Here is a 22,632-nt window from a genome sequence, read left to right on the forward strand (position 1 = left end):
CATAGACTGAGCCTTAGAGAACAAAGCAGGTGTAATTCCCTCTGTCAGACAGTTGGACATCGAAAATTTTCAAGTTCACGCTGCCCTTGGCAAGTCCGTCCTTCCACGGCTCCATGCACCCTTCATATTGCAGCATCTGATTCCCTTTTTGGTCCTGGCCCCCCTTGTAGTGATGCACAAAGGGCGAGAGCTGCTCCCGAAACCAGGTCACCTCCATGTCTTGCGTGCTCTGCACGGGGGAGAAGCGGCAGGGCAGCACCGCGTCCTCACCCATGGCCACGGTGACGGGGCCAGGGGGTCCCATCACTTTGAGCGGAGCTGGGAGAAAACCCCAAAGGAAGAAGAAATAACTGTGAGTTTGCTGTGGTCACTGAGCTCAGAAAACCTGTGGCTGCTGCTCCAAATGGTTTGTGTGCCATGTGCTGTGTCATTGTGCTGGAGCGTCACCGTGTCAGGGGGACGAGCCATTGGGAGAACTGGGAGAGGGACCCTGGCTGTGCAGCATGTGCTTCCCTGTCCTGCGCTACCACCAAAGTTCTTCAAATCCCCAAAAGACAGTTTGTTCTTAAGGGTCAAGTGCTGCCTGTGCTGCTGAGGGTGGGGAGAAAGCAGGATAAAGAAGGAAAGAAGTGGCTTGAAGGTGTCCAGCACAGAGCCATGAAGATGATGAAGGGAGTGGAGCATCTGACTTACAAGGAAAGGCTGAGGGAGTTGGGTCTCTTTAGCTTGGAGAAGAGGAGACTGATGGGTGACCTCATTAATGTTCATAAATAGGGAAAGGCTGAGTGTCAGGAGGATGGAGCCAGGCTCTTCTCGGTGACAACCAAGTTAAAAATAAGGAGCAATGGGTACAAACAAGGAGTTTCCACTTACATATGAGAAGAAAGTTCTTCCCGGTGAGGGTGCCAGAGCCTGGCCCAGGCTGCCCAGGGAGGTTGTGGAGTCTCCTTCTCTGCAGACATTCCAACCCACCTGGACACCTTCCTGTGTAACCTCATCTGGGTGTTCCTGCTCCAGCAGGGGGATTGGACCGGATGAGTTTTCGAGGTCCCTTCCAATCCCTGACGTTTTGTGATTCTGTGGTTTCGGGTGGGTGGTTGGAGAAAGCAGACAACTTGGGTACAAAAAACTCCTCAAATATCGTCAGCTATTTGCACCTACTACAACAGAAAATAAAAACGTCTCATGTGCTCTAAACATCGTTGGAAATTTAAAAAGAAAAGTCTTATTAATAAGCTGGCCACTCAACTCACAGAAAATGTGCTTTCTGGTTGAATAAAAACAAAAGCAAAAACAACTCTTGTGCTGCATCCTTTGACACATTGGGAACATGCTGGGAACAGTGAAAAGCGGGGAGGGAAGTGGCAGCAAATTACAATGAAGTCACTGACACCATCTAATGTCCCCCAGAGCTCAGTGAGGATCCAGGGCGATGCTGGTGCTCTCAGACATGGGCAAAATTCATGGCCAAGGCCCTGAGCCTGCACTGTGCTCAGCCCTTCATGGGGAGAAGCTGCATCGGGAGCCGGGAAGATACTGAGGCTGGAAGCAACGCCCCAGGGATCAGCAAAAACCAGAGGGACGCCTACCTGAGTGCAGCTCGTGAACTTGGAAAACTAAACCATAAGCGATAAAAGCCGGCAGAGCCAAGCACCAGAGGAAACTGGAGAGCATCATTTTCACTGGAGCACAACCTGGAGACACGGAAAGAGAGGGAAGAGCTGAAAGGGAGGAGAAACAAGGGAATAGAATGAAAGGCAGAACTCACTTTTAAAGGGGTTTATTCCTGCTTGCAGCTTTTTATAATGGCTAGGGAAGAGCCTCAGATGCCAAAGGTTGAATTCAATTTTCCATCATCAGCCTGACTTTGCTTGGTGCTTTACATACAAAGTATCTGACTGGTAATAAAAGTTGCAGGAATTTCCCATGGGGAAACAAAGGACAAGCTGCAACATCTCCTCTAATTCCCTGACAAAGTGGCAGTTGTTTCAACATGAGCCCTTGCTTTTCTTATCCAGCCTTGAGAAAGAGATGGAAATGTGCAGGATGAGAAGGAGAAACCCAGACCCAATGCACGTGGAGCTGTTGCCACATAATCTTCCTCTGGGACAAATTCAGGACTCAGTCGCACATCCCCTGCCACCGCAATGACGTCTCAGACCAGGGACAGCAAAATAACCAGAACATTAATTCAACACCCAGCCAGGATGGGACCTGGCCCTGCTCTGAACCCCCGAACCCTCTTCTCACTCACTGACTTAGTCCCGGCTTTGTTAATGAACAGTGAAACCCACGACGAAGTTTGGCAGAGAGCAGAAAGCGATTTCAATCTGCAGCTTTGCAAGAGATGCCACGTACCTGGAGTAACCGAGATCTCTCATGGGGCAGGAGCTGCTCAGCTGTCACAGGAGTGTCTGGGATTCACCTCGTCTGAGCTGCGTCTTCCGCTGTCTGAAAACCAAACAGAACCGTCACTCTGCATCCCAGGATATCACTTGTTTTCTTCTGAGCTGCCTCTGCTCAAAAATGAAAGTCACTGAGTGATCTGGAGTTTTTTGGCAATGCTTTTGCTCTGGAAATGCTCTTCTGGCAACGCCCACAGGCAGCCGGTGCAGCTGCTTATCGTATCACAGCCTCATCCTGCTGCCCCAGCCTGGGCAGGGATGGATAGCGGACTGGGGAGGGGATGCAAAGCCCAGCACCTGCTGTCCACCGTTACGTAATCGAGGCAATACATGCCCTGCAAACGTCACCCTGAAATGCACTGGCAGCCAGACAAATCTGGGCAAGAAGCAGCTGAAAGGAGCCGGATATCTTCCCTCATCACCTTATGCGACCTGGACACCCAGAACATGGCCAGTGCTCTGGGGCTGGAGTCCCCAGGTGACATCCCACCGGGCTGGAGGTGCACATGGTGCTGCTGGCCCAGGAGGGCTCTGGGCACGCAGCAGTGCCGCAGGCTCTTATCACCCACCCGCAGCTGGACGAAGCGTGGAGATGTGGCAGATCCTGTGATGCAAACAGGACGGGGGCACTGCAGGAACGTTGGGAGGGAGCTCCCAAACTCAAGTGTCAGAGGAGGTCACACACCCGTGACAGCTTCAGGGTGTGGGAGGGAGTCACCAGGAGGAGGGGAGGTGGAAGCTCCCATGGTGTGGTACCCCAGAGAGGAGAAGGTGCTGGACTCCAGCTGTGCTCTCCAGACAATCCAGCCCCTCTGGGCTTTGATCTCCTCCCTCAAACAAGCTGGAAATGCTCTGCAAGCCCAGTCCAGCCAGGAGCTGATGAGCTGAGGGCAGTGGAAAGCAGACTGGAGACCTCCAGACCATCCAAAACCTCCTTTCCTGCAGTCAGCCAACAGGTGAGTGCTGGCTGTCTGAAAAGAGCCTGAACACTGTGACTCTGTCATCATTCCTTCTGCTTTTTTATCATCTTCAGGCAGCCTCTGAGTCTTGCAATTTCCACTTTCAGCAGAGAATCCCGCATACCCTCCTGTGGATTCTCAGCCAACGCAGTGGAAGGAGAGAAACAGAAGGAGACCCTGGTCAACGAGGTGGAGGAGATGAGTGGATGAGGTGAGTTTTCAGAAGGGAAGAGGTGGTGGATCTGTCCTCTGTTGAGGAGCCATAAGCCTCCTGCTTCTGCTGTAGAACAGCTATTTAAGGTCCCAACACCTGGGCCTTGTCCCAGCCTGGGCTTGTGATGGAGTTGAGACTTGGTGGCTGTGACCCCCCCAGCTGAACTCCTTGTGCTTATCTGTAGACCCACCACCAATGACAATGGCCCATCCTTGGCTCCCAATGCTGTCCACAGAAACAAACAGGAATTTGGGGTCGCAGGTCTTGGGGTAACATCCATTGCGGTCTGCACTTGTTTGTGCCCAGATGTGCCTGTTTTAGTCATGCAGCACTAGAGCCACCTAAGCTCAGGTCCAGGTGTCTGCAGAGCAGACGTGCACCCACCCACTCAGGTGGATCCTCCTCCAGGACACTGGGGTCTCCTTGGCCAGGGATGGCATGGCAGCTCCTGGATGAGGAGCAGGGGCAGGATCAGGGCAGCACTGAGGCTGGGGCAGTCCAGGACAAGGGGGTTTCCCACCTCTGGGCAGGGGAGAGGAAATCATAGAATCATAGAACAGTTTGGGTTGGAAGGGACCTTCCCAGCTCCCCCAGTGCCCCCCCTGCCATGAGCAGGGACATCTGCACCAGCTCAGGTTGCTCAGAGCCCCGTCCAGCCTGGCCTGGGATGTCTCCAGGGATGGTTCATCCACCACCTCTCTGGCCAACCTGGGACAGGCTCTCACCACCCTCAGGGGACAATATTTCTTCCTCATGTCCAGCCTGAATCTCCCTCCTTTAGTTTAAAAGCATCACTCCTTGTCCTGTCACAACAGGCCCTGTCTGTTCTCATCTATCTTATCTCCAAAAGAGGAAGAGGATCAAGAGGTGATGGTGTCCAAGGGTCATAGAAACATGCAACCACATGGCTCCTGGCCTGAGGAGCACGGTGCACATTCTCCAGTGCAGAAAACACAGTCTGTATGTTCACCTTCCTACACAACTTTGTTAGGGACACAAATGTCTAACAAGTGTCTCTTCAGAGCCCTAGAAGCAAGGGCCACCCCCATGCTGACGAGATGCCTTTCTCCATGAGAAATTTTGGTTTCTCCAGCTTCATTTCAGCCCCCATAGGACATTCTGAGTCTGCTCCAGGTGACTCAGAGTTGTAAGGGGGGATCCACATCCCAGTGTTAGCTGTCTCCAGGTCACAGGTGAGCTCGTCACCTGGGCTTGTGCTGGAGACACACACAGTCATGGACCGACCCACTGACATACGTGCCTTCATTGTATCCTATAGAATGCAGTGAACCGTTTTCTCAAAGGTCCCTGGTACTCCTCACAGGCTAAAAGGAGGTGGAGGCAACAACTTGGACACAGACATTTGGTGCTGACACACAGACAAATCCCACTGAAGTCACTTTATTCTGTACATTTAGAAAGCGATCCCTGCTGCAGGAGTGTCTTCAGGGAGAGTGCTGTTCAAATGGTAGAGAGCGGGGATGAAAGGCGACGGTCATGAATTGCAGCTGCGGAAACTCTGTTCAAATGCAAAGGGCTAATTCTTCCCCTTGAGAGAGGTGCAGCACCAGCCAGAAGTCAGAGACGTAACGAGATCTCCACTCTTGGACGTGCTACACAATTCAGCTGAGCGAGGTTCAAAGACACCTTAGGCTACTTGGAGGGTAGCCTTGCTGAGAGTAGGTGGCTGCAACAGAAATCTCTACCAGTTCCTTCCAACCTAAATCCTGCTGTGAGTCTGAACTGCCAAGGTCCCCTAGAAAACCTTCTCTTGCTCCCCCCCCCCATCAAGGCCACACTTTGAGCCGTGTCCCACAACCCAGCCAGAACCAAGGGTAGACTTTTTTCCCCTCAAATGATGTCTGTGTAAACGTGAAGATGGGAATGTTCTCATCAACACTGAAAAATGTCACTCGCCCTGCTTCATAATCCAGAGAGACCCGGATCCGCTTGGGAGCTTGGATTTCAGAAAGGAAAGTGCGAGCAGGGGACGTGAGAGCTTGGAAGCGCCCTTCCCACTGCCCCACTGCCCAGAAACCCTCGTCTGGTTTAAATACAATCTTGCCCGTCCTTTTCACATCTTCCCTACACACCCCCACAGTCCATCCTCCTCTGTCCTCCATCTCCACCTCCCAGTAACATCTCCCTGAGGTGAAGCCTTCATGACCCAACACACAGCGCCATAAGTCAAATCTCTTGGGGACGTCAGGGACGACCCGCGGCTTCTCTTCTCTTCTCTTCTCCACTTCTTTTCTCTTGTCTTCTATTCTCTTGTCTTGTCTTCTCTTCTCTTTGCTTCTCTTCTCTTCCTTTCTTTTCTCTTCCCTTCTCTCCTCATCCCTTCTCTTCACTTCCCTTCTCTCCTCTTTCCTTCTTTTCTCTTCTCTTCCCTTGTCTTCTATTTCCTTCTCTTCTCTTCCCATGTCTTCTCTTTCCTTCTCTTCTCGTCTCGCACTTTTGCAGTCATCAGACAAGACAAGGCTGCTGTGGGCTGTGTCTGAATCCAGAACCACCTTCACTGCAGGAGAGATGGAGTCAACACATCAGGGCAGAGCTCACCCCAGGAGAGAGCTTTGCTGGGACTGCACAAGGAAGAGAAAGAGTGCAAGCGATAGCTGGCAGACTGTGGCATGGGAATCTGCACAAGGCGACAATGTTATTGCAAGGAGCAGAAAACGAACCAGAGAGGTGACATTGAGCAGAGCAGAGAGAGAAGACCAGGAGAACTCCAGACTGAATCACACAGAATCACAGAATCAGAGAATGTCAGGGACTGGAAGGGACCTCGAAAGCTCATCCAGTCCAATCCCCCCGCTGGACCAGGAACACCCAGATGAGGTTACACAGGAAGGTGTCCAGGCGGGTTGGAATGTCTGCAGAGAAGGAGACTCCACAACCTCCCTGGGCAGCCTGGGCCAGGCTCTGGCACTCTCATCATGAAGAAGTTTCTTCTCATATTTAAACGGATCCTCCTGTGTTCAAGTTTGCTCCCATTGCTCCTTGTCCTATCACTGGTTGTCACTGAGAAGAGCCTGGCTTCATCCTCCTGACACTCACCCTTTCCATATTTATAAACATTAATGAGGTTGCCCCTCAGTCTCCTCTTCTCCAAGCTAAAGTGACCCAGCTCCTCAGACTGAAGAAGCCCCCATGTCTAAAGTGTGGCCAGCACTGCGCACTGAGGACCAGGACTCTCCAGATGGGCCTGAAACTGGGACATGCACCAAACATACAAGAGGTCTGAGTGTTACGCACCCTCCCGGACAGTGAGGCCTGGCAGAAGCATCCCTGTTCCCACCAGCATCGCTGCGGCAGAGGAACTACCAGGAAGGGAGATTAAAGCAGGGAAGATGATTCAGCACTCCGAAAGACCAAACTTTAATTACCTTCTTCTATAGGCATTGCATATCTTCTCCATGCTTTATTGAAAAAAAAAAAAAGAGAAAAAAAAAAGAAAAAAAATCACAGTTGAGAGGTAAACTGAACACACTTGTACTGGATTAGCTGAGATTAATAATATCCCAGTGCAGTTGAACATCTTCGGAATTGTTCCTATATTTGTGAAAGTCATGTCACAGCACATAGCTTCAAACCTGTCCTGACTATTTATGGTCTGTTGGTACTTTCTTTGAAAAGTGAAACGATTTTCTTAGGATAGAAGGATCACAGGCAATATCTTAAAAACACATAGAGAACAAAGGACAATCATGTTTCTGAAATGAGTTTGGTATTTGCTACTTTTTCCTTTCCCAAAAGGAAAACCAAAACCAGGACGTGGGGCAAAACCGAGGTGAGAAAATGACTCAATGGAAAAGTGTCCCGTGTGGGAAGGAGAATGGTACTCACCAAGTTCTTCAGCTTGCTTCTCTGAAAAAGAAGATAAATCAGCACAAATGGGTTGTGGGATATTGATAGGGATTTAACCTCACCCGTTATCACCTGCACTGGCAGGAGAGGGGTTCTGCCAAAGCTTGGCCAAACCACCTTCAATCACCTTGAATTGTCTGAATCAAATTCACTCTCTCCTTTTCCCTCCACCCCCCAACCACTTTCTGGTTGACTTTGCACTTTAACAGTGAAAAGGAAATAAAAAAACCCACCACCCTCTACAGACTCTGTGAAAAATCCTTTGTAAGGAACAGGAAACTCACCGATTTCTGCATCATGGTCCCCTGAGCAACAAAGAGAAACACAAGTTACTATTTGACACAGCCCCTTCCCCAGGATCCCACCACACACGTGAGCAGAGGCTGTGAGAAAGGGGGTAGATGTGCTGATTGACACTCTGGTTGCAAGGATGCTCCTGATTCCTGGGTGACCAGGCCTGTATTGATGTTCCCCATCAACCTGCATTGGTAGCTATTTAGCAAGAGCTCACTTTTCATAGCCAAAGAGCTTTCTTGGCAATTCTGTGAGCTGCAACCAAACAAATATGCTCTCTTCAATGCTATTTTTTTAAATTTCTTGGTAAGCAAACAATCTAAGTTTTTAAAAGACAATTCTCAACAGCCTAGCTTTCTGTAATCTCTCCCTAAAATAAAAAACACAATAAATTTTCCATACTATTTCACTACTCAAAATGAATGAGCATGTTAAAAAGCATTGACAGCCACTCAGACAAAAAATCCTAATGACTTTTCAGAGTAAATTTTCACATGATTAGGGTGTCAGGGAGGGGGAAGTAAAGTATCTACTGAAAGAAGAACATTTAGACAGAACGAGAGGATGAAGAACAAAGTCTGAAAGTTTTCACAGAGGATTTCACCGGGAAGACAGGGAGCGGGACTTACGCAGTGCTGCCTCTCGCATCGCTGAAAAACAAAACCAGAACAGAGCATCACCACCAAAGCCCATTCCTTTTTCAGCGAGACACTTGTTGGAGTGGGGAGGAGGCTGAAATCGCTCATGATGGAAAAGCTGCAGCCCAGGAGCTCCCCAAGATCTTTCTGCTCAAGACTTTTGGAGCTCTTGGCCACCCTCCCCAGAGCCGCCTCGGGCAGAGTCCAGCCAGGGCTGCAGCTCCAGGGCAGCGGTGAAGGGGCAGGTTTGCATGGACCAGGGAGGAGCACGGGGTTAAACTTCTCGTTCAGTGCTACAGAACCATCCTGCCCCTGGGTTTTCTTAGTGCTGAGACACAGCTGAGGCCTTTGCAAAATGAAATGTGCTGCCCCAAAGCTTCTACCAGCTTTGGGAAGACCCTTGAGAGCTCTTTGAAAAGCAAAATTCACTGTTGGTACAACATCTGTTCATGCTTTCCTGGGTTTGGCACTGATTTTCCTTACAATTTCCACCTTTTCAACATTTCATAGACAGATTTAGCAATTTTCTAGAGCCACTAGCCAAACCATTTACCTCCCCCACATCCACATGAATTTTCCCATTTCAGGGAATTCCCCAGTTTCTGGGAAAACAAATGTAAAGCTTACCTAGTTGTTCCTCATGCTTTCCTATGAAGGAAAGAAAGAAATGTAGATAATTGAGAGCATCATCCCTTCCAAAGAGCCCTGGTCAAACCACAGCAGGAGTTACAGCCACCGGGGGTCTGGCAGTGCTGCGGTGCCTGTGCGACCCACCGGCCCAGCTCCCTTTGGTAAGAAATAGAGGATTTCCATTCCCCTTCTTCCTCTGTATTATTTGTCTTTGAGAAAGGGAGTAGCCCTGCCAGGCCCAAAAAGGGCAAGGTTTGGGGTTTTTTTTTGCAGGGCCTGTCAGACTGTGGCATGGGAAGCTGCACAAGGTGACAATGTTACTGCAAGGAGCAGAAAACAAAGCAGAGAGCTGACATTGAACAGAGCGGGAAGAGGAGACAAGCAGAACTCCACACTGAATCACACAGAATCCCAGGATGTCAGGGGTTGGAAGGGACCTCGAAAGCTCATCCAGTCCAATCCCCCTGCCAGAGCAGGAACACCCAGATGAGGTTACACAGGAAGGTGTCCAGGCGGGTTGGAATGTCTGCAGAGAAGGAGACTCCACAACCTCCCTGGGCAGCCTGGGCCAGGCTCTGGCACCCTCACCGGGAAGAAGATTCTCCTCATATTTAAGTGGAACCTCCTGTGTTCCAGTTTGCTCCCATTGCCCCTTGCCCTATCACTGGTTGCCATCGAGAAGAGCCTGGCTCCATCCTCCTGACACTCCCCCTTTATATATTTATAAACATTAATGAGGTTGCCCCTCAGTCTCCTCTTCTCCAAGCTAAAGTGACCCAGCTCCTCAGACTGAAGAAGCCCCCATGTCTAAAGCGTGGCCAGCACTGCGCACTGAGGACCAGGACTCTCCAGAAGGGCCTGAGACTGGGACGTGCACCAAACAAACAAGAGGTCTGAGTGTTACGCGCCCTCCTGGACAGTGAGGCCTGGCAGAAGCATCTCTGGTCCCACCAGCATCGCTGCGGCGGAGGAACTACCAAGAAGGGAAATTAAAGTAGGGAAGATGATTCAGCACCCCAAAAGACCAAACTTTAATGACATTCTTCTATAGGCACTGCATATCTTCTCCATGCTTTCAAAAAAAAAAAAAGAAAAAAAAATCACAGTTGAGAGGTCATCTCAACACGCTTGTACTGGATTGGCTCAAAACAATGATATGCCAGTGCAGTTGCACATTTTCAGAATTGTTCCTATATTTGTGAAAGTCATGTCACAGCACATAGCTTCAAACCTGTCCTGACTATTTATGGTCTGATGGTACTTTCTTTGAAAAGTGAAACAATTTTCTTCTTAGGATAGAAGGATCACAGGCAATATCTTCAAGACACATAGAGAACAAAGGACAATCATGTTTCTGAAATGAGTTTGGTATTTGCTACTTTTTCCTTTCCCAAAGGGAAAACCAAAACCAGGACATAGAAGCAAAACCCAGGTGAGAAAACGGCTCAATGGAAAAGTGTCCCGTGTGGGAAGGAGAATGGTACTCACCAAGTTCTTCAGCTTGTTTCTCTGAAAAAGAAGATAAATCAGCACAAATGGGTTGTGGGATATTGATAGGGATTTAACCTCACCCGTTATCACCTGCACGGGCAGGAGAGGGGTTCTGCCAAAGCTTGGCCAAACCATCTTCAATCACCTTGAATTGTCTGAATCAAATTCACTCTCTCCTTTTCCCTCCACCCCCCAACCACTTTTTGGTTCACTTTGCACTTTAACAGTGAAAAGGAAATAAAAAAACCCACCACCCTCTACAGACTCTGTGAAAAATCCTTTGTAAGGAACAGGAAACTCACCGATTTCTGCATCACGGTCCCCTGAGCAACAAAGAGAAACACAAGTTACTATTTGACACAGCCCCTTCCCCAGGATCCCACCACACACGTGAGCAGAGGCTGTGAGAAAGGGGGCAGATGTGCTGATTGACACTCTGGTTGCAAGGATGCTCCTGATTCCTGGGTGACCAGGCCTGTATTGATGTTCCCCATCAACCTGTATTGGTAGCAATTTAGCAAGAGCTCACTTTTAATAGCCAAAGAGCTTTCTTGGCAATTCTGTGAGCTGCAACCAAACAAATATGCTCTCTTCAATGCTATTTTTTTAAATTTCTTGGTAAGCAAACAATCTAAGTTTTTAGAAGAGAATTCTCAACAGCCTAGCTTTCTGTAATCTCTCCCTAAAATAAAAAACACAATAAATTTTCCATACTATTTCACTACTCAAAATGAATGAGCATGTTAAAAAGCATTGACAGACACTCAGAGAAAAAATCCTAATGACTTTTCAGAGTAAATTTTCACATGATTAGGGTGTCAGGGAGGGGGAAGCAAAGTATCTACTGAAAGAAGAACATTTAGACAGAATGAGAGGATGAAGAACAAAGTCTGAAAGTTTTCACAGAGGATTTCACCGGGAAGACGGGGAGCGGGACTTACGCAGTGCTGCCTCTCGCATCGCTGAAAAACAAAACCAGAACAGAGCATCACCACCAAAGCCCATTCCTTTTTCAGCGAGACACTTGTTGGAGTGGGGAGGAGGCTGAAATCGCTCATGATGGAAAAGCTGCAGCCCAGGAGCTCCCCAAGATCTTTCTGCTCAAGACTTTTGGAGCTCTTGGCCACCCTCCCCAGGGCCGCCTCGGGCAGAGTCCAGCCAGGGCTGCAGCTCCAGGGCAGCGGTGAAGGGGCAGGTTTGCATGGACCAGGGAGGAGCACGGGGTTAAACTTCTCGTTCAGTGCTACAGAACCATCCTGCCCCTGGGTTTTCTTAGTGCTGAGACACAGCTGAGGCCTTTGCAAAATGAAATGTGCTGCCCCAAAGCTTCTACCAGCTTTGGGAAGACCCTTGAGAGCTCTTTGAAAAGCAAAATTCACTGTTGGTACAACATCTGTTCATGCTTTCCTGGGTTTGGCACTGATTTTCCTTACAATTTCCACCTTTTCAACATTTCATAGACAGATTTAGCAATTTTCTAGAGCCACTAGCCAAACCATTTACCTCCCCCACATCCACATGAATTTTCCCATTTCAGGGAATTCCCCAGTTTCTGGGAAAACAAATGTAAAGCTTACCTAGTTGTTCCTCATGCTTTCCTATGAAGGAAAGAAAGAAATGTAGATAATTGAGAGCATCATCCCTTCCAAAGAGCCCTGGTCAAACCACAGCAGGAGTTACAGCCACCGGGGGTCTGGCAGTGCTGCGGTGCCTGTGCGACCCACCGGCCCAGCTCCCTTTGGTAAGAAATAGAGGATTTCCATTCCCCTTCTTCCTCTGTATTATTTGTCTTTGAGAAAGGGAGTAGCCCTGCCAGGCCCAAAAAGGGCAAGGTTTGGGGTTTTTTTTTGCAGGGCCTGTCAGACTGTGGCATGGGAAGCTGCACAAGGTGACAATGTTACTGCAAGGAGCAGAAAACAAAGCAGAGAGCTGACATTGAACAGAGCGGGAAGAGGAGACAAGCAGAACTCCACACTGAATCACACAGAATCCCAGGATGTCAGGGGTTGGAAGGGACCTCGAAAGCTCATCCAGTCCAATCCCCCTGCCAGAGCAGGAACACCCAGATGAGGTTACACAGGAAGGTGTCCAGGCGGGTTGGAATGTCTGCAGAGAAGGAGACTCCACAACCTCCCTGGGCAGCCTGGGCCAGGCTCTGGCACCCTCACCGGGAAGAAGATTCTCCTCATATTTAAGTGGAACCTCCTGTGTTCCAGTTTGCTCCCATTGCCCCTTGCCCTATCACTGGTTGCCATCGAGAAGAGCCTGGCTCCATCCTCCTGACACTCCCCCTTTATATATTTATAAACATTAATGAGGTCACCCCTCAGTCTCCTCTTCTCCAAGCTAAAGTGACCCAGCTCCTCAGACTGAAGAAGCCCCCATGTCTAAAGCGTGGCCAGCACTGCGCACTGAGGACCAGGACTCTCCAGAAGGGCCTGAGACTGGGACATGCACCAAACAAACAAGAGGTCTGAGTGTTACGCGCCCTCCTGGACAGTGAGGCCTGGCAGAAGCATCTCTGGTCCCACCAGCATCGCTGCGGCGGAGGAACTACCAAGAAGGGAAATTAAAGTAGGGAAGATGATTCAGCACCCCAAAAGACCAAACTTTAATGACATTCTTCTATAGGCACTGCATATCTTCTCCATGCTTTCAAAAAAAAAAAAAGAAAAAAAAATCACAGTTGAGAGGTCATCTCAACACGCTTGTACTGGATTGGCTCAAAACAATGATATGCCAGTGCAGTTGCACATTTTCAGAATTGTTCCTATATTTGTGAAAGTCATGTCACAGCACATAGCTTCAAAGCTGTCCTGACTATTTATGGTCTGATGGTACTTTCTTTGAAAAGTGAAACAATTTTCTTCTTAGGATAGAAGGATCACAGGCAATATCTTCAAGACACATAGAGAACAAAGGAAAATCATGTTTCTGAAATGAGTTTGGTATTTGCTACTTTTTCCTTTCCCAAAGGGAAAACCAAAACCAGGACATAGAAGCAAAACCCAGGTGAGAAAACGGCTCAATGGAAAAGTGTCCCGTGTGGGAAGGAGAATGGTACTCACCAAGTTCTTCAGCTTGTTTCTCTGAAAAAGAAGATAAATCAGCACAAATGGGTTGTGGGATATTGATAGGGATTTAACCTCACCCGTTATCACCTGCACGGGCAGGAGAGGGGTTCTGCCAAAGCTTGGCCAAACCATCTTCAATCACCTTGAATTGTCTGAATCAAATTCACTCTCTCCTTTTCCCTCCACCCCCCAACCACTTTTTGGTTCACTTTGCACTTTAACAGTGAAAAGGAAATAAAAAAACCCACCACCCTCTACAGACTCTGTGAAAAATCCTTTGTAAGGAACAGGAAACTCACCGATTTCTGCATCATGGTCCCCTGAGCAACAAAGAGAAACACAAGTTACTATTTGACACAGCCCCTTCCCCAGGATCCCACCAGACACGTGAGCAGAGGCTGTGAGAAAGGGGGCAGATGTGCTGATTGACACTCTGGTTGCAAGGATGCTCCTGATTCCTGGGTGACCAGGCCTGTATTGATGTTCCCCATCAACCTGTATTGGTAGCAATTTAGCAAGAGCTCACTTTTAATAGCCAAAGAGCTTTCTTGGCAATTCTATGAGCTGCAACCAAACAAATATGCTCTCTTCAATGCTATTTTTTTAAATTTCTTGGTAAGCAAACAATCTAAGTTTTTAGAAGAGAATTCTCAACAGCCTAGCTTTCTGTAATCTCTCCCTAAAATAAAAAACACAATAAATTTTCCATACTATTTCACTACTCAAAATGAATGAGCATGTTAAAAAGCATTGACAGACACTCAGAGAAAAAATCCTAATGACTTTTCAGAGTAAATTTTCACATGATTAGGGTGTCAGGGAGGGGGAAGTAAAGTATCTACTGAAAGAAGAACATTTAGACAGAATGAGAGGATGAAGAACAAAGTCTGAAAGTTTTCACAGAGGATTTCACCGGGAAGACGGGGAGCGGGACTTACGCAGTGCTGCCTCTCGCATCGCTGAAAAACAAAACCAGAACAGAGCATCACCACCAAAGCCCATTCCTTTTTCAGCGAGACACTTGTTGGAGTGGGGAGGAGGCTGAAATCGCTCATGATGGAAAAGCTGCAGCCCAGGAGCTCCCCAAGATCTTTCTGCTCAAGACTTTTGGAGCTCTTGGCCACCCTCCCCAGGGCCGCCTCGGGCAGAGTCCAGCCAGGGCTGCAGCTCCAGGGCAGCGGTGAAGGGGCAGGTTTGCATGGACCAGGGAGGAGCACGGGGTTAAACTTCTCGTTCAGTGCTACAGAACCATCCTGCCCCTGGGTTTTCTTAGTGCTGAGACACAGCTGAGGCCTTTGCAAAATGAAATGTGCTGCCCCAAAGCTTCTACCAGCTTTGGGAAGACCCTTGAGAGCTCTTTGAAAAGCAAAATTCACTGTTGGTACAACATCTGTTCATGCTTTCCTGGGTTTGGCACTGATTTTCCTTACAATTTCCACCTTTTCAACATTTCATAGACAGATTTAGCAATTTTCTAGAGCCACTAGCCAAACCATTTACCTCCCCCACATCCACATGAATTTTCCCATTTCAGGGAATTCCCCAGTTTCTGGGAAAACAAATGTAAAGCTTACCTAGTTGTTCCTCACACTTTCCTATGAAGGAAAGAAAGAAATGTAGATAATTGAGAGCATCATCCCTTCCAAAGAGCCCTGGTCAAACCACAGCAGGAGTTACAGCCACCAGGGGTCTGGCAGTGCTGCGGTGCCTGTGCGACTCACCAGCCCAGCTCCCTTTGGTAAGAAATAGAGGATTTCCATTCCCCTTCTTCCTCTGTATTATTTGTCTTTCAGAAAGGGAGGAGCCCTGCCAGGCCCAAAAAGGGCAAGGTTTGGGGTTTTTTTTGCAGGGCCTGTCAGACTGTGGCATGGGAAGCTGCACAAGGTGACAATGTTACTGCAAGGAGCAGAAAATAAAGCAGAGAGCTGACATTGAACAGAGCGGGAAGAGGAGACAAGCAGAACTCCACACTGAATCACACAGAATCCCAGGATGTCAGGGACTGGAAGGGACCTCGAAAGCTCATCCAGTCCAACCCCCCGCTGGAGCAGGAACACCCAGATGAGGTTACACAGGAAGGTGTCCAGGCGGGTTGGAATGTCTGCAGAGAAGGAGACTCCACAACCTCCCTGGGCAGCCTGGGCCAGGCTCTGGCACCCTCACCGGGAAGAAGATTCTCCTCATATTTAAGTGGAACCTCCTGTGTTCCAGTTTGCTCCCATTGCCCCTTGCCCTATCACTGGTTGCCATCGAGAAGAGCCTGGCTCCATCCTCCTGACACTCACCCTTTACATATTGATAACCATTAATGAGGTCGCCCCTTAGTCTCCTCTTGTCCAAGCTAAAGTGACCCAGCTCCCCTGACTGAAGAAGCCCCCATGTCTAAATTGTGGCCAGCACTGCGCACTGAGGACCAGGACTCTCCAGAAGGGCCTGAGACTGGGACGTGCACCAAACAAACAAGAGGTCTGAGTGTTACGCGCCCTCCTGGACAGTGAGGCCTGGCAGAAGCATCTCTGGTCCCACCAGCATCGCTGCGGCGGAGGAACTACCAAGAAGGGAAATTAAAGCAGGGAAGATGATTCAGCACCCCAAAAGACCAAACTTTAATTACCTTCTTCCATAGGCACTCCATATCTTCTCCATGCTTTATAAAACAAAAAAAGTATAAAAAAATCACAGTTGAGAGGTAATGTGAACACGCTTGTACTGGATTGGCTCAAAACAATGATATGCCAGTGCAGTTGCACATTTTCAGAATTGTTCCTATATTGGTTAAAGTCATGTCACAGCACATAGCTTCAAAGCTGTCCTGACTATTTATGGTCTGTTTGTACTTTGCAAGGGTTTGGGGTTTTTTTGCAGGGCCTGGCAATTCATCGCTCCATTTCTGCGAGAAGAATCCACCATTTCAGGGCCAGAGGAAAGCCTGGCTGATGCTGCTTTAATGTCCATATCCTTCTTTGCTACCTTTTTGTTGGAGAAACAACCTTTCTTTTCTTGCCAGAAAGTAAATCTCCGGATCTTTAGGCTCCCTGGCACCACATGTGTGTCCCAGACACCCAGACAAGACTCCAGGACCATCCCGACATTTCCCAAACCCACCCGTCCACCAAAACCAGAGGTGGCCAAACAGGACCAATCTCCCTCCCCAAACACCACGCCAGGACAGTACCTTTAATTTTAAAAAGATAAACAGCAACAAGAAGGAGAGTGACCAGAACAACCAAGACCATGCTCAGGGCAATTATCCAAGGATGTGCGTTATAGAAGAAGGGATCTGAAAAATAAAATCCCCAAAGTGGTTTGGTCAATCTGCAAGCAGCAATGGGAAATGGATTATTTCTGTGTTGTACAAGCTCATCGCAGGTCTGAATCTCATCAAAGGTGTTACCTCTTGAGTGTAATCCACCAAGTGACAAAAAATAAAATAAGAAGAAAAAACCTATTTGCACTTGTCTGTGATTGACGATGTTTTGTCTGCATACTCTGTATGGGATTTTTTAAAGGAAAATAAATTTCTAGTCAAATTATTTCTAGTTAAATCATGCTTTCTTCTCCTTTGAGAGAAAGCAAGCTGCAGGGTGCAGAAAACACTGGATGCACCGAACACGCAGCCTGAACAAATGCACCCAAGATTTTCTGCCAGTGTCATGTCCCGAGTGCAGCCCCATGGGCAGCAATAACGGGGCAGTACCCCTGTCTCCCCCTACCTGAGATGTAAAACACTGCTCCGCATTCTTGGCCGTCCAGGACGTGTTGGACCCAGCAGGAGAAGTTCTGCTTCGTGCCCCTGGTGAGGATGATGCTGCTTTCCACCGCAAAGAGGCTGCTCTGGTCCTGGGTGACGCTTTCCGAGAGGGATGGGAGATGCTGCCCGTGGGGATCTCGCCACAGCACCCGGGGCCGTGGGTACCAGCCGGCCGAGCGGCAGGACACCCGGATCCCCCCGTCCTGGTACCGCTCCAGTGCGACGAGCGGGGCAGAGCCGCTGGCTGCGGGGACACAGACACCCCAGTGATCCTGCGGGAACGGGGTGGCCTGGCTGTCCCGCTGCCTGACAAGGGATGGACTTGGACACTGACAAATCCCGGGGTTTGGTTTAAGACAAGTGTCAGCTGGGGTCAGGACATTTCATTTCAACAGGGCATGGACCTGCTGGAGAGGGGCCAGAGGAGCCCCAGAAATGATCCGAGTCTGGAACAGCTCTGCTGGGAGGACAGGCTGAGAGAGTTGGGGTGTTGAGCTGGAGAAGAGAAGCTCCAGGGAGACCTTGGTGTGGCCTTCCTGTACTTAAAAGGGCCCATAAGAAAGATGAGGACAGACTTTTGAGCAGGGGCTGTTGTGACAGGACAAGGGGTGATGGTTTTAAACTAAAGGAGGGAGATTCAGGCTGGACATGAGGAAGAAATTGTTGCCCCTGAGGGTGGTGAGAGCCTGGCCCAGGTTGGCCAGAGAGGTGGTGGATGAACCATCCCTGGAGACATCCCAGGCCAGGCTGGACGGGGGTCTGAGCACCCTGAGCTGGTGCAGATGTCCCTGCTCATGGCAGGGGGGGCACTGGGGGAGCTGTGGAGATCCCTGCCAACACAAAACTTTCTATGATTCTTGCAGTCTTTTTCACATAACTCAATGATCTGCTCTGGAAGCTGCTACTGCATCAAAATAATCTACAGGTCTGGATATTAATACAAAAAAGCACAAACCAGGACATTCTTACTATATTACTCAATGCCAAATTTTTTCTTATTTCCATTTATATGAAGAAAACAATCTCAAGAACACCTCTGAAATAGGCAGAGTATCTCTCAAGTTCTTGATGGCCACTTGGTAAGCAATTTTCCTTCTATGAGACATTCTTGGTATTTTCAAACATACTTAATTAAACTCTATTTCCTAAGCACCCACCTGAAATTGCTGCTGTGGAGGACAGGGAAGAAGAACACTGGCTATGAGCAAGGAAATTAGAGGCACCAGGGACAGAGACTACAGACCTGTCACCTTCAGCTCCACCACAGCCTCGTCATAGTCAGAGCCATCGAAAACCGAGCAGGTGTAATTCCCTCTGTCAGACAGTCGGACACTGAAAATTTTCAAGTTCACGCTGCCCTCGGCGAGTCCATCCTTCCACAGCTCCGTGCGCCCTTCATATTGCAGCATCTGATTCCCGTTCTGGTCCTGGCCCCCCTTGTAGTGATGCACAAAGGGCGAGAGCTGCTCCCGAAACCAGGTCACCTCCATGTCTTGTGTGCTCTGCACGGGGGAGAAGCGGCAGGGCAGCACCGCGTCCTCACCCATGGCCACGGTGATGGGGCCAGGGGGTCCCATCACTTTGAGCGGAGCTGGGAGAAAACCCCAAAGGAAGAAGAAATAACTGTGAGTTTGCTGTGGCAAATGAGCTTGGAAAACCAGAGGCTGCTGCTCAGACGGTTTGTGTGCGATGTGCCATGTCATTGTGTTGGAGCGTCACCGTGCTGGGGGGACGAGCTATTGCGGGGGCTGGGAGAGGGACCCCGGCTGTGCAGCACATGCTTCCCTGTCCTGCGCTACCACCAAAGCTCTTCAGATCACTAAAGGACAATTTGTTCTTAAGGGTCAAGTGCTGCCTGTGCTGCTGAGGGTGGGGAGAAACCAGGATCAAGAAGGACAGAAGTGACTGGAAGGTTTCTGGGTGGGTGGCTGGAGAAAGGAGAGAACTTGAGTACAAATAAAACTCAAATATCCTCAGCTATTTGCACCTAGTACGACAGAAATTTAAAATGTTTCAGGTGCTCTGAGCATCTTTGGAAATTTAAAAAGAAAAGGCTTATTAATAAACTGGCTACTCAACTCACAGAGAAAGTGGTTTCTGGTTGAAGAAAAACAAAAGGAAATCAACTTTCAAGACAACTATTGTGTTGGAGCCTTTTGCCAGGGTGGCTTCAGGTCAGCAATCTAACAGAAAAAGAGCCCAGAATATTTTTTAAATGAGATTTTGTTCAAGGCCTTTTCCTGTGCGTCGTTAGCCAGGAAGACAACTGAGGCTGGAAGCAACGCCCCAGGGGTCAGCAAAAACCAGAGGGACGCCTACCTGAGTGCAGCTTGTGAACTTGGAAAACTAAACCATAAGTGATAAAAGCCGGCAGAACCAAGCACCGGAGGAAACTGGAGAGCATCTTATTCGCTGGAGCACAACCTGGAGACGTGGGAAGAGATGGAAGGGCTGAAAGGGAGGAGAAACAAGGGAATAGAATAAAAGGCAGAATTCACTTTTAAAGGGGTTTCTTACTGCTTGCAGCCCCTTTTTATAATGGCTAGGGAAGAGCTTCACATGCCAAAGGTTGAATTCAATTTTCCATCATCAGCCTCACTTTGCTTGGTGCTTTATACAAAGTATCTGACTGGTATAAAAAGTTGCAGGAATTTCCCATGGGGAAACAAAGGACAAGCTGCAACATCTCCTCTAATTCCCTGACAAAGTGGCAGTTGTTTTAATATGAGCCCTTGCTTTTCTTATCCAGCCTTGAGAAAGAGATGGGATTGTGGAGGATGAGGAGAAACCCAGACCCAATGCAGGTGGAGCTGTGGCCACAAAATCATCCTCTTGGATAAATTCAGGACTCGGTAGCACATCCCCTGCCACTGCAATGACGTCTCAGACCAGGGAAAGCAAAATAACCAGAACATTAATTCAACACTCAGCCAGGATGGGACCTGGCCCTGCTCTGAACCCCCCGAACCCTCTTATCACCCACTGACTTAGTCCCGGTTTTTTTAATGAGTGGTGAAAACCACGACGAAGTTTGGCAGATGGCAGAAAGCGATTTCAATCTGCAGCTTTGCAAGAGATGCCACGTACCTGGAGGAACCGAGATCTCTCACAGGGCAGGAGCTGCTCGGCTGTCACCGGAGTGTCCGGGTTTCACCCCGTCTGAGTTGTGCATTTCCCTGTTAAAAACTAAACAAAAATGTCACTCTATGTCCAGTCTCTCACTCGTTTCCTTCTGAGCTGCCTCCGCTCAAAAATGAAAGTTGCTGAGTGATGTGAAGGGTTTTTGGCAATGCTTTTGCTCTAGAAGAGCTCTTCTGGCAGCGTCCACCTGCACGTCCCTGCCACAGGGACCCGGTGCAGCTGCGGCTGGTACGGCAGCCTCCTCCCGTGGCTCCATGAGCTGGGGAGGGGCTGGATATTGGACTGGGGAGGGGTTGGATATTGGACTGGGGAGGGGATGGATGTTGGACTGGTGAGGGGATGGATATTGGACTGGTGAGGGGATGGATATCAGGCCGGGGAGAGGATGGATATAGGACTGGGAAGGGGTTGGATATTGGACTGGGGAGGGGATGGATATTGGACTAGGGAGGGGATGGATATTGGACTGGGGAGGGGATGGATATCAGGCTGGGGAGGGGATGGATATCAGGCTGGGAAGTGGATGGATATTGGACTGGGGAGGGGATGAATGTCAGCAGCAGTTTGCACAATCCTGGGAGAAGCCCACGCTCAGCAGTGGGAAGGAGGTGACAGAGCTGAAATTGAGGGAGGTAACTCAGGACTGAGGGAGGTGACAGAACCAAGATTTGCACCCAGAGACAGAGCGGGTGTGGGATCGAAGTCCAGCTTAATTAAAAGCAATTCCCTCTCCCCGGCCAAGAGGCGAGGCCATGGCAGATGGTTTGATGAGGGAAAGCTGCTGCCCTGGGATGTGTCACCAAGGCAGCTCCCCCAGGTTCTCAGCCCTTGGGGGTGCAGCACCCTCCTGTCCCCAGCCGGGAGCGTGGGGCAGGCAGGAGGTGAGAGCATCTGCTGGGGTAAAGGGACCTGGCCAGGGACCTTGCTAAAAGGGACGACAAGGAAGAGGGAGGCAATAAGTGAAGCATTCAGAGACACAGATTTGGCCAACAACTAGTAGCAGAGATAAGGATGATAAACCAGCCTCATCACTCATGCTAATCACTGGGCTCTCACAAACCTGTGGGCAGCACTTCAGGGAGGGCCAGCCGGGCTTTTGCCATAATCAGGATGCAAAGCTGCGGGTCCCGTATACTGGGGGGTCAGTGGAAGTATGAGAAGAGCTAAAGGCATGTGCAGGGGTAGGGAATCAGGGAGGACAAGGTGGGGGACGGGTAAAAAGGGGTATAAAAGGGCCTGGTCATGGGTGAAACAGAGCTGTTCAGTGCAGTTGGCTGGCTGGAGAGTCGGAGTCCTCAGGGCCAGGCAGGAGAGGGTCTGGGGTGTCCATGGGTGTGGGGTGCCTGTGGATAGGGGTGTGAACATTTTGTTTTTGCAGCGAGCATCAGGCTGGACCGTCTGGGAGTTGGGGACCCATGCCGGGGTCAGAGGGCCCGGGTTCCGGGCAGGGGTACCAGGCGGACACAGGGGCCGTGGCACTGCTTGAGGCATCTGCAAATGTGCATGTGAAGCCAGAGTGTTCCACGTGTGCTGGAACTAGTGACCTCCCGCCTCTGCCAGTCCCGCAGGACCAGGGGATGCGGCTGCTGGTGCCAGTGGGTGGGGGGTTCCTACATGTGGGTGCAGCTGCACGCTGTGACTAGGGGAAAAGGGGGTACATGTTTAACTTTGTCACCGGTTGACCCTGCAAACAGGATGTTCAGCAGCCCCCACCGTGCCATGCGATGCCACCAAATGCGGTGGTCCCTGACTGAACAGTTCCTGCCGAGCCGGTCTGTCTCCTGTCATAGAATCATAAAATCATTTTGGCTGGAAAGATAGGCTTAAGATCAATTCCAGCCATAACCTAATTCTAGCACTAAACCAGTCCTGCACTCCCAGACTCCTGTCACCAGTGTCAGGCAGCAGAACCACCTGACAGCAGGTTCCCTTGCACTCCAATTCATTTTGTGCTCCATGCAGTGGCTTTCAGAGTGAAGTGACAGAGCAGAGCGGGTGCCACCTGCCAAGCTCCCTATGATCACAGGTGAGGTCATCACCCCTGGGCACAGGAGAAGCTAACTGGAGAAGAGAGAGGTGGGATGCAAAGCCCAGCACCTGCTCTCCCCCACTAAGCAGTTAAGCGATTTAGGCAACACATGCCCTGCAAACATCAGCCTGAAACCCAC

The 22,632-nt window shown here is 49.6% G+C and overlaps 1 protein-coding gene across 1 annotated transcript in view; it reads right to left on the reverse strand.

Annotated features, from left to right (window-relative positions):
* Positions 1–5,365: 5,365 nt before the first annotated feature.
* The window catches only part of LOC135998986 (uncharacterized), a 28,222-nt gene continuing 10,955 nt past the window's right edge, over positions 5,366–22,632 (reverse strand). Inside the window, exons 13-22 of the mRNA XM_065652335.1 lie at positions 18,567–18,914; positions 17,286–17,567; positions 16,748–16,852; positions 15,147–15,167; positions 13,567–13,587; positions 10,801–10,821; positions 10,496–10,516; positions 10,047–10,079; positions 6,032–6,096; positions 5,366–5,818 (exon numbers count right to left, since the gene is read on the reverse strand). Coding sequence (XP_065508407.1) covers positions 5,366–5,818; positions 6,032–6,096; positions 10,047–10,079; positions 10,496–10,516; positions 10,801–10,821; positions 13,567–13,587; positions 15,147–15,167; positions 16,748–16,852; positions 17,286–17,567; positions 18,567–18,914 — 1,370 coding nt within the window. The remainder of the gene's footprint in view (positions 5,819–6,031; positions 6,097–10,046; positions 10,080–10,495; positions 10,517–10,800; positions 10,822–13,566; positions 13,588–15,146; positions 15,168–16,747; positions 16,853–17,285; positions 17,568–18,566; positions 18,915–22,632) is intronic.

This window comes from Caloenas nicobarica, chromosome 27 (genome assembly GCF_036013445.1).
Source record: "Caloenas nicobarica isolate bCalNic1 chromosome 27, bCalNic1.hap1, whole genome shotgun sequence".
In the NCBI taxonomy this organism is placed as follows: Eukaryota; Metazoa; Chordata; class Aves; order Columbiformes; family Columbidae; genus Caloenas; species Caloenas nicobarica.